Source organism: Thamnophis sirtalis, unplaced genomic scaffold (assembly GCF_051295495.1).
Source record: "Thamnophis sirtalis isolate CommonGarterSnake01/CBP01778 unplaced genomic scaffold, rThaSir2_p1.2 scaffold_8, whole genome shotgun sequence".
Taxonomy (NCBI): Eukaryota; Metazoa; Chordata; class Lepidosauria; order Squamata; family Natricidae; genus Thamnophis; species Thamnophis sirtalis.
In genome coordinates this window covers 38,621,807-38,633,898 of record NW_028261388.1, presented here as the reverse complement: position 1 = coordinate 38,633,898, position 12,092 = coordinate 38,621,807, and the positions used below count along the sequence as shown (strand labels likewise).

The window sequence follows — 12,092 nt, the reverse complement described above, 5'->3', positions numbered from 1 at the left end:
CATATACCAGTTATTGATTATCCTATATATTGCAGCTGATCAACCATTAGATGGCAGGAAGAGGTTTGGGTTTTTTTTGTCTCTGTGGCTTTCAATGGTCCATATTTTGCAGTTCAACTACATTACTCTATACTGTAAAGGGAAAAGCCTATCTCCACATTCAATTTATACCCACAACTCCAAAGGTAGGCAGGCGCTTAGCTGGAGATGATGAAAAGGTGCAATCTCCCATGCAAATTCCCTGTTTTTCTTCCTTGCAGCCTTCACAGTTATATTAGACTTCTTAAAATCTGATCAGTACTAATCAAAAGAAAGCTCGTTAATGGATTCTGGTCAAGTTGTAAGCTTTTGTATTCACTGCAGTTAATATGGGTTGAAGTATGAGATACAGTCATTAGGAATAATATACATAATGAAGCAACAGACAATATACTTAACCATTATTTTAATCATGCAAAAACAGGCATAAGCTGTACTTGTTTACTTCTTCATAGCACAAGACTATTGTTATGATTACTATTCAAAAGTAAGACTTTTGTTCTTTGATGAAGTAATTCTAAACCAAAACTAGTTTTGGTTGCTTTATTAAATATACTCATATTTCTGTGTCCAGTTTTTTTGTTTTTTTGAGGGTGTTTTGTATTTTGCTTACAAGCATCATTCAAATCAAATAGTAACAGCTGTTAGCTTTTTGATGCTAAAGAAAATTACATTTTGTGAGGAAATTATCCAAGCTTGTGAACAGAACTTTCAGTTTTCTCATACACTGAAATTCAAAGTACCATCTGAACAAATTTCTTTTTTATTCTAATCTTCAATATAAAAGATATCTACCTTCAGTTAAGTTCTGAACTATTTAATGATTTGAGAGTAATCAATTTTTTAAAAAATAACTACTTTTGCATTCCTTTATCATCAGCCCTGCTGATATGATTGATAGATTGTACAGTAATCCAAATTCCTGGAAAGTGATGAAAGGTTCCAGAGTATATTCTCCCCCACCCCACCCAAATAGTTCCCCAGCTATCTTCAATTAAAAACATCTATAGAAAAAGAAAATATTTTGCCTTTCATCTAAGGAATAAAAATATTTTTGTTATTTAACTATCCAATAAAATAGCAATCACAACTTCTGCTCCTAAATATGAGCAACTATACATTAAGCAGAATCTTTAAACTTATGTACATTAAAAAAAAACCTAGGATGTTATTTGGAAATGAAATGGTTTTGCTGACTGTACAAAAGCATTATTCAAAGAAGGCAATGGCTTTGCTGAAATGAACTGTCCTCTTTAATTGCTACCATTCCACCATAAGGGATATTCTTTTTCCTCTTCCTTTTTAGGTTCAGTTGTAACTAACGAGGAGAATGCAACTGCTTCATTTGAAGGACATTGTATGTGTCCTTTGTTGCTTGACTGAGTCCCTGATAAAGAGAAAAGATATGATTAGAAAACAAATAATTCGACTTTATTAAACATAGATTCAGATGCCTATAGCCAGAGTATTAAAGCAACATTTATAAAAAGAGGAATTCAACTACTTCTTAACCGTGTTGCCCTGTCCAACTTCCTTGCAAGCATAGGCTGGCAATAGGACCGAAAGTACTTAGAGAATGAAGGGGAGATAAGAACAGTGGATAAATTGCTTTAGGCAGATCTCAGTGAATTAAGAATTAAAGAAATTACAGGGAGGGGTTCTGCTGTTATCTTACCTGATAAAGAATATCATTGCCTTTGCCACCAAGTTTCTAGAAAAAGAAAAAGCTAGGATTAATCAAAAGAGGAGTCAAGTGGTTATTTAGTCAGGAATCTCTACATAGGCACAGGAGAGCACGGTCCAATCCTTCCCCTTTGAATGTTGTTAAACCTTATCTAGTCTAGTCCAGGTGCAAACCACCAGTCTAATCTAATAAGATTCTTGTATTATGGACATGAACAATAAAAATAGTTGTGCGGGTACAGCCCCAATTGTAGTCATAAGTTGTGGGCTGCCCCACAATTTAACCCAATTGACATAGATGCTATGGAAAAATTATATTCAGAGAACAAATTTGTCTTGTTTTGTTCAACTATTCTAGATAATTTTATGTTGATAAGAGAGCTTCTCCCTAGTTGGTGCTTTCAGCTATATTGAATTAATACTATCATTATTCTGCATTATGGAATTGGGATACAATGCAGCTTAAAGTAGGAAGCCCCAACCCCTGATACATGGCCCAGTACCAGACCATGGCCTTTTGGGAATCGGGCTGTGCAAGTGCAAGCACATGAAAGTGCATTTGCACAAATGGCATGCACAAAACCATTCCCTCTTCCCCCTCCACCGCTGGTCTGCAGAGCCAGGAAGTTTGGGGACCACTGGCTTAAAGGATAGGACTGAGAAAGCTCGAGTAGAAATGCATGTATAAGAGTTGTATAGATGCTCATTTTAAAACACAATTCTGGCTGACTCACAACAATAAAACCCTAAATTACAAAAACCCTAAAACACAAATTCAAACAATCAAAACCCAGTACCTCACTCATCTTGGAATACTCCAACAACCAATTCAGAGCAACTACACTCTACCTCAATGACTAGGTGGAAAACCATGTATTGATGGTCTTTCAGAAGGCTAAAAGAGAAGGGGCCTGCCAGAAAAGACACACTTCAGAGATCCCACTAGATAGCAACAATTCAAGGAAGGGACCTGAGGTATCTTCCTATCTGATAGGCAGAAATCTTCAGGGACAGGCCGGCTCATGGCATGTAAGACATTAAAGGTAACAACCAGCACCTGGAAGAAACAGGGAGCCAGTGCAACTCATGTAACAAAGGGTAAACCTTAAAGTACCCACTCAGTCTAGAAAAGTGCAACCCTGCCTAGAGTCAACAGTGACAAATTTGTGGATGCAGCTACCTTTTGTGCATCTAAAATAATAGAAAATATCACTTACCTCTCCTTTCTTTCCAATTTCACTATATGCTTCACCCATCTTATCCCGCTGTAGGGACTAGCCATGGAAAACAATAAAACAGTATTGGTGAAAAGGAAATTAAGAAAAATCTGTTTTCTCTAGTTCCTTCTCTTACACATTCGGATGTATTTGATTAATCTTTTCATTTTGGCCAGTATATCCTTACTCTTTCTAGGCCAAATTGTAAGAAAAAGATTTCCAAAGATGTAAGTGCTTATGATTATTATGCTAGCAAAACATTTACTCTTCATTGCTTTTTCTTTGTCAACCACTATAAACTCAGGCATTATTTATGCAGATTTGAAAGCAATGCTATCTGGAAAGCAACCATTTCCAATCTTTTCTCCAACCTGGGACTTGGTTAAACTATAAACACAGGATTTGTTGGAATAGAGGAAGCTCAGATTTCCTGTAAATGCTCAATAGTTTGATTTACAACATAGAAGTAAGGTTCATCTGATGCAGAAAGCAAAATATCCACACACAAAACTGATCAGTACTCTGATAAACATCTCCCAAAAGTCCACAGAAGGATGACTATCAACACCGTGGGGCTGTTCCTGCTGTCATTGTTAGCCCTTTCAGGTAAGTCAGGTAAAAAAGCAATCCAGAAAAAAGCCCTGGAATTCTGTTGTATTGATATAAGCGCTAATAACAGAAGCTTAAAACCTGACAGTTTTCTGTTACAGGAAAAGAAAGGCAAAATGGGAAAATCTTGAGTATCTTGAGACTCATAAACACAAAAAAATAGACTGGTTGATTTTTATATACTTCTATTCCTTTCTGCATCGCGTGAAGAAGTAGTTGTGTTACATCCCAGCATAGAGAATATTTTTTTCCAAAACCTTATTCATAAAACTCTGGAAAAAGTTGCAAATGAAGACAATTTCTGTCCAAACACAGACACATATATCCTTAGTAGATAATTAAGTAAACTATAATAAGTCAATTCTTGGATCTACTCACAGTGTAAACTTTGTCCTGAGGTTTCTTTCTTCTGCGCTAGAAAGAAAGAAAAATTATCCCAATCATTCTTATATATACCCAAGTCTGAAGAAGTAAGAGAAGGCGTGATAGGTGAGCTGACAGAGCAGTTACATCAAAATCCCTTGCATAACTCTGCCATAACTGTCAGAGAGGTCAATTGTAGATTGATATTCATTTCTCAAAGTACAAGGGGGTCATGGTCTTGGGGTTTCCTCCACTAAGCTATGCTTATATATGTTTTGTAGCAACTGCCTGCATAGAAAAGATGGTGAAGATACCTGCTTATCCACAGCCATTTCAAGATCTGAATCTGGTTTTTTTACTGCCAGAGAATCATATTCATCTCTGCGTCCAGTAGATAGTTTCTGCAAGAGAAGAAAAAAAGATACTACGAGCTACAAGGTCTGATCACCTCTTGAGTTAACCAATTTTCCCTAAGTTAAGGATGGGTAACTGACAGGATGAGAGTAAAAATAAAACAAAACCCAAACATCTTGATTTTAACCAAGCCAGAATTTGGTTTTAGGTGAAGCACTAAACCCATGATGGCGAACCTATGGCATGCATGGCACACATAGGCCTCTCTGCCGTCACCCCAGCTCAGCTCCACTGCGCATGTGCACCTGCATGCCTCCCGCCAGCCAGCTCATTTTTGGGTCTCCTGTGCATGCTGTAGATGCACGTGTATACGAAGGTGTGTGTGTGGTTGCACACACATGCGAGGGGGAGCGTGGGGGGTGCAGCATCTCCCACGCCCTATTTTTGGTCCCAGGAGGCTTCAGAGAAGCCTGCTAGGCCCAAAACAGGCAGTGGGGGGCTATGGCATCCACCACGCCACGCTTTTGGTCCCAGGAGACTTAAGGGAGGCCTTCTAGGCCCAAAATGGAGTGTGGGGTAGGGTCGCATGTGCGAGGGGGCAGCAAGAGCGCAGGGGTAGCACGGACATGTGCAGAGGGCCAGGGAACATGGGGGATCACATATGCATTGTATTATGGTTGTGGGCATGTGCACACGCACCGTTGTGCACATACACACACTTTTGGCACACAAGGACAAAAAGGTTAGCCATCACTGCACTAGACAAAAAAAGTGAAAAAAGATGAAGTAGATAAAAACATATCAGTAAACATAATTTTCAAAAGTTTTTAATGTTTATTTTTCCCCCATCTTTTCAATTATACTTTAGGTACATGAGCATTTTCATACATACATACAAATATATAGCAACAACTGTTTATTATGTAGTTTTCTCATTTTATTTAACACTTAACCACAGATGTACTATTTCAGCTATGCTACTACAGACATGAGGTCATAATGATCACTCATACAACTTTCTTAATCTATGAAAATGATAGGTGGGATATGATGTTAAATTTACTTTGTATAGTTAGAATTTTCATTTATTGATCAAATTAGCAAATTTTATAAATTCTATTCACAACCGGAGTGGTCCATTTCTAAAAATAGGAGTGTTTCAAACATTTTGGAAAACTGCTGCAGTTACCTCAGGTCTGTGGTTAAGGGTGAATCTCTGTAGCACCCCTTCTTTCCCATCCAAGGATAAATCTTTTACACATTAAGGAAATTTGTAAAGGCGGTCTTAAAGTTATGATAACAATTGAGCCCAAAATGTATGTTGCTAAGTGAAACATCTGTTAAGTGGGTTTGCCCCATTTTATGACTTTGCTTGCCACAGTTGTTAAGCGAATCATTGCATTTTTTAAGTTAGTAACACAGTTGTTTGTTAAGTTAGTAACACAGTTGTTAAGCAATTTTGCTTGTCAGAAGGTCCCAAAAGGTGATCACATGACCTCAGGATATTGCAGTCATCATAAATATGAACCAATTGTCAATCATCTGAATTTTGATCACGGGACAATGGGGATACTGCATCGGTCATATATGTGAAAAAAAAGTCATGTCACTATTTTCTATACCATTGTAACTTTGAATGGTCACTAAAAGAACTGTTGTAAGTCGAGGACTACCTGTATATAACTTCTCATGAACTGATTTCATCGCTAACCCTGCTCACCCATTAAGCTTTTCTATTCTCACCTTAACTAGTCAATGTTCATTATTCAGCCGTAAAGTTATCCCAGTGTCCTTTGAGGACAGGTAGGAGGAAAAAATGTAAGCATACAAAGTACTATTTAGTTTTGCCTTAAACTTCTTATAATATATTCTGTGAATCTTAAGCAACCGTGTGATACTAAAAAGGAAACCAAAACCACCACATACAGAGTTTTCATAGCAGCATCCTTATATGGGTGCCAGAGTTGATTTTTTTTTCTCCAACAGGACTTAGATAGTTCTTCTAATTGATAACTAAATATTTCAAAATCCCATCAGGGATTTTCAGGAATATAGTGAAAATATAGCAATAATTGCAAGTGTCTCTTAATTGGAAGTGTTTCTTGCCAAATGTTTTGGTTTGTAAATGTTCCTTACCATTGGCTATTCTATGAATCCCAATTGATGTGAGTGAAATCTAAAACATTGGCAGAGTTCTCTCTTTTTCTTTATCTATCTATCTATCCATCTAGAGCAGGTGTGTCAAACTTGTGGCCCAGATGCATCACACGCTGGCCAGGCTCTCCCCCTGGTTTAACAAAAGGGGGAAAAGTTATGATACATCCTGATCTAGATAGAACTTGTGTCCTTCAGAAAGCCTACTGAATAGTATATCAAGTAAACCACAACTATTACCTTAATTACAAATGAGCTACATAACTATGGCCTGGAAGTTCTCCTATAGTTGCACACAAGAAGGTCCTCACCCCTTTTAGTTTGGCATTTAGTAATTTTGGAAGAAGAAGGAAGTAGGGAATCCCTATACTATACTAAAAGGAATCATTTTGACTTGACACCCTGACTATGTCAGATTGGATTCTACAGGCAGACTGATATTTCAATTTTTTATTTTCTCTTGTATATTTTCTCATCACTTTAATTCATTTGCAGATGTCAGATTATATAAGAGACATAAAAAATTCACTACTTACATTATATATGTCATTTGCATTTTGAGAAGGTTTGGATTCAGTAGAGCGATTGCATAGCTGGAAAAAATATACACAAACATGTCATATATGAGCTTTTACTCACAAAACTGCCCATTTCTATTCCAAAGGCCATTAGTGATTTATGAAATAGTGACAGTGTATTATTGGGCCTTCAGCTAACACTATATATTAGCTCCCTCCAAATGTACTAGAACTGCATTTCCCAGAATTCCCTGTGGGTAGGACACCAAGTTATGGTAGGCTGCTATACTTTATTTCATGATTTCTTAACTCTGGTTCTCTCCATAAAACACAAGCTCATGGTTAAAAGTAGCAATATCAACAAAACAAAAACAACAAAATAGTTGTTCAAACTCTTATTTTTAGTTATTCACTAGCTGATAACCCAACGTTGCCCTGGTATTTATTTATAGAGGGAAAATGTCCGGACCAATGTCCCCCTTACTACTACAGAGGGAGCCCCCTTGTGGAGTACTGTGAAGCTGTTACCATGGCAACTCCACTGCACTGTACAGTAGAATCCATTTTACGGCAGTAGAGTAGATGCCATTTTAAGGCACAACAGGGTATATCTTAACAGAACACACACACACACACATCAAAGGGTGTTAGGGGTGTCTTACCCCCCCCCACAGTATTTTTTTACAGAGAGTAAGTCATCTGTGTACCAAGTTTGGTTGAAATTGCTCGAGGCATTCCAAAGTTATGCTGGAACACACATATGCGCACACACACACACACACACTTAACAATTTTCCATATTTTCCAAACTGTTTACAAACGATATCTGCCTAGTAGTCTTTCCAACTGAATATGTCTCTTCACTGATGTGGAACTTCAGTTCCATAATACTGCAAGTCACGGTGACCAGGATGCAATGCAATATAGCTGGGAAGCACAAGATTGAAAAAAGTAAATCTGCAAAATCTGAGAGCAAAAACTAATAATGAATGACTGGGTATTGAACTCTGGGCTAAGATACAGAAGGATAATTGTTCTATACTAGTTGTATGAGGACATTGCAGTATTGCAGAACTGTTGCGGTGAAAGTTGATTTCACAGAGGAATCTCAATTTCCACTTTTAAAGTTTACATCAATGTTCAAACATACAATCAAAAGAATTATGGTCACAGGGATCTTTTTTACTTCAGGTTCTTCTCGTCTGGCTGTGTGTATGTAAAAATAAATAAATAAATAAATCTCTCTGAAAAAAATCTTACCTTTTCTTTCATGAAAAGGGCTGTGATGATGATAGCATATGCTAAAAGGACCCCATCCAGAATGTAGCACAGCCTTGGATCTGTTAATCCCAGTACATCAGCATCTGTTATTTTTAAACAAAAAATACCAATAAGTCAGTTCTACAGAGAAACAATTTAAAACAAACCAGGAGCTTAGCCTTCCATAAACTAATGAGCTCAAGATTACAATTCCTACTTTCTCAATCAGGATGCCTAATGCTTGATGATTTTTAAGCAAGTTCCATTTTTGTCAACTCGGGGGAATCAGAAAGTTACATATTGCCAGGCATGTTTTGCAGACTTGGCTATTACGTATAAAAATAATAATTTGTTGTTGAAGTGATATAAAGTCCCTCATTGATATTATTTTACATAACAATGGTTCAATGATTCTAGAATATCCAGGCTCCCCAGAAAAAACATCACACTAAAATCCCAGTAAAATTAATGGGCCATAGATCATTGCAACTAATTTGTCCTACTGATTTCAATGGGTTATAACCAATGGCACCGACATGGATTTGGCCCATGTTCTTTATTCCAAACACAATTGATGCCACCTATTAATGACTCAATAATACTATTTAAAGCAGAAATAGGCAATGTTATTTTAGCCAAGGGCTATACTTGTCTTTAAGTGAAATATTAAAGGCTGAACTCTTAAAAGTCAGTACATTAACAAAGAAAAACTCAAGTTTATTACATATAAATACACTTTAATTAAATATTAATCCTCTATGTAATCATTTCCTCTTTTTGTGACATTAAAATTTTCAGTTCTCCAGCAGCTTTCAGAGAAGCTCACTCAGGATTATGTTTTGCTCCCTGGTCTAGAAGTATTTCCATATTTATTTATTATTAATAGATCCATAAACTGTCCATTTTGTTGCTGAGAGATCTCTAAAATAAACATCCAATATCTAAATATATTTCATTATGCTGCAGTATTCCTCTTCATCTTATGGCATGACTATAATATTTGACTTGGACTGAAAAGACTCAGGTTTATGCCTCTACTTGTTAACAAAGGTCACTGGTTGACTTGAATCAAGATTCTCAGCCAAACTTACTTCACAAGACTGTAATTATAGAGATAAAAATAGAGGAGATCACATATGCCATCTTGAGGTTTCTGGAAAAAAAGATGGGTTAAATATGCCAAATAAATATGCATATACTTAAAAGCAGCTGAAGTATTATCAACAAATACTTATTTGTTAGAACATATGAAATTATTCTTCCAAAGCCTTCAACAGATCCAATGTAATTATTTTTTAGAAATGTTTACATCAACTTTATTGAAGAATAAGCATGCCAAAGACCAACTTTCTCATCTATTGGTACCACAGCAACAGTTATTCAACACACAAAAGAAAATAGCTATGTTGGATATTCTTAACATAGTCAGTGCAGTGGTGGGTTCCTACTGGTTCGGACTGGTTCAGCCGAACCAATAGGGTTTGGCAGCCTGGGTCGCTGGAACCAGCAGCGACCCAGGCCTGCCACACCCCTTAATTGGTTCTCCAGTCTCTTCTCCCATCACTGGCATGTTTTTCTGCGGATGTGCGCAAAATGCCCTCTCTCAGCAAACCAGTAGTAAACCTGTTAGGAACCCACCACTGAATCAGTGGTTATCTTCGCAAGATCATGCAAGCATGATTAAATAGATAAATTCCAGTTGATTCTGTCCACATGAAATATTAAGCTATATAGCCATGATTTGCAAAGCACAATGGTGGAATATCACTGTGCATGCTCAGTCACAAACTCCAAGTTGCTTATAGTGTTATAAGAATCCATCTTTCATTCATGTCTTTTAGAAAAATAGGACTCAATTCTCCAATGTCCAACCATCCCCTTGATATTCTTTGGAAAGTGTAGCCTTATTTTTAGTTATCTACTTCGGCATTACACAATTAAATAAGCAATAAAAGCACTAAATTATACTTTCAATTATATTAATCAGCCAACATTTTTCTCATTTGATTTTTCCCCCACTATTACTATTGGTCACTGGGAAAATGCTTTGAAATATATTGTCCACCGGAATCTGTGTAGATCATGGTATACTTTTTACCGTGTTTTTCAACCTAAGAGCCACAATTGGTTCTATCAGTAATATGACATGTTCTTATTCCTAAAATAAGATAGGTGCACAAAGATAAGCACAAAGTCAATTTTATCTTTTGAATGAAAATTTAAATTTAAAACCATGCAATTGATGCCATCATTTATATATAAGTTTAATAGTTTTTCCATTTTGTCGTGTTAAAATATAATTAAATGGAAAGTTTCAAAGGAGGTTTAGAGGCTGTATCCAAGGTTTAGGAATGAGAGCAATGTCTTATGCAGTCTCATAAGTGCGCAAATTACACATCCCTGTTGTAGAGAATGCTAAAGTAGATGATAAAAAGCTTTTATCAGGATAAAGCCATTTCCTCTGTTCCATTTCTACTGAGCCAGCCACCTGCCTTGTGGTTTTCTGAATTGGCAGATTCATTTAGGCACAATTCTCACAACTGCCTCATAGTACCACCTATTATCATACTGCTGTGTTGATGTAATATAAAGCCTCTCCTCACTGCTATTATTTTTGGTACAATGATGGTTCAATGGTGCTATAGGATGCTACAAAATCAATGCTGCATTATTTTGCTTAAAAGGATGCCACAGACTCACTTTCAGAACATACATCTGAATGGAAATTTATCTTCAAATCTGTATTTAAACAATAGACACTTTCCATTCTCTTAGCTAAATACGAATCTGGCATTAAAGTACTCACTGTTCCATTGGGATGAAGCCCACACCGCTTTTGTTTTAACGAGGGTCATTACATTGAATAAAACATCACCTTGAAGGAAACTTTATATGCTAGAGTTAAAATGGAGCTCAGTTTGACATCAGCACAGAGTTCCCTTAATTGATTGTGGTATGCAGTGTGGTTACTCAGAAATGTTTTCAAACCTATCTTTTCAAGACTGACAGCTGGGGCTCCTTCCTGCAAGGTTTCCTTTGCGAAGTTTCTGTATCAAGATTGTGTGTAGTTCTTGGGCTGAGAAAGGGGGCAAGTTTTGAAACAGTAATGATATTAATGCAATCTGAATTCCAGGAAAAAGGAAAACAGATGGTGAAGAAAGGTAAGTTCACTCTCTTCCTAGTAGAGAAATACTCTTACAATATACTGAAATCTTCATAGCAAAGATTGAGTAGCCAGCAAGCATGCAAAGCTGGAAGAAGGATTATCCACACACCTGTCACCTAGGTTTGCAAAGGTGTGCAGTAGCAACCAATTAAATGCTTGTTGAGCAGCCTTTCTTACTGTATTTTTGGCGTATAAGACACACCAAGGTTTTGAAGAGGCAAATATTTTAAAAAATGTTTTTGCACTTCCCAAAAATGGCAATTTTTTTGCAAAAATGGGCCCGTTTTTTTTTCCAAAAAAGGACATGAATAGCCTTTAGGAGACTTGTAGAGTGCTCCTGGGGGTTGGGCCCCCCAAAAATGAGCAAAAAACCATCCCATTTTTCACAAAAACAGGTCCGTTTTTTGTCAAAAAAAAAAAAGGCATGCGTAGCCTTTAGGAGGCTTATAGAGTGCTCCTGGGGGTTGGGCGGGCAAAATTGAGCAAAAAGTTGGCCCATTTTTAGCTCATTTCTGCCCTCCCCAGCTCCCAGGAGCACTCTGCAAGGCTCCTAAAAGCTATGCACAGCCATTTTGGTGAAGGGGGTGGGGTTTCAGGAGGCAAAAAATGCTGTGTTCAGTGTATAAGACGCACCCAGATTTTCAGCCTCTTTTTCGAGGACAAAAGGTGCATCTTATACTCTGAGAAATAGGGTAATTAGATTCTCTGCAAATGCATGTCACTTCCAGA

General features: G+C 37.1%; 1 protein-coding gene across 1 annotated transcript in view; it reads right to left on the bottom strand.

The window, feature by feature from the left end:
* Nucleotides 1-436: 436 nt before the first annotated feature.
* The window catches only part of CD247 (CD247 molecule), a 45,533-nt gene continuing 33,877 nt past the window's right edge, over nucleotides 437-12,092 (bottom strand). Inside the window, exons 2-8 of the mRNA XM_087722096.1 lie at nucleotides 8,198-8,301; nucleotides 6,956-7,012; nucleotides 4,226-4,312; nucleotides 3,927-3,962; nucleotides 2,940-2,996; nucleotides 1,715-1,750; nucleotides 437-1,426 (exon numbers count right to left, since the gene is read on the bottom strand). Coding sequence (XP_087578222.1) covers nucleotides 1,358-1,426; nucleotides 1,715-1,750; nucleotides 2,940-2,996; nucleotides 3,927-3,962; nucleotides 4,226-4,312; nucleotides 6,956-7,012; nucleotides 8,198-8,301 — 446 coding nt within the window. The 3' untranslated portion in view covers nucleotides 437-1,357. The remainder of the gene's footprint in view (nucleotides 1,427-1,714; nucleotides 1,751-2,939; nucleotides 2,997-3,926; nucleotides 3,963-4,225; nucleotides 4,313-6,955; nucleotides 7,013-8,197; nucleotides 8,302-12,092) is intronic.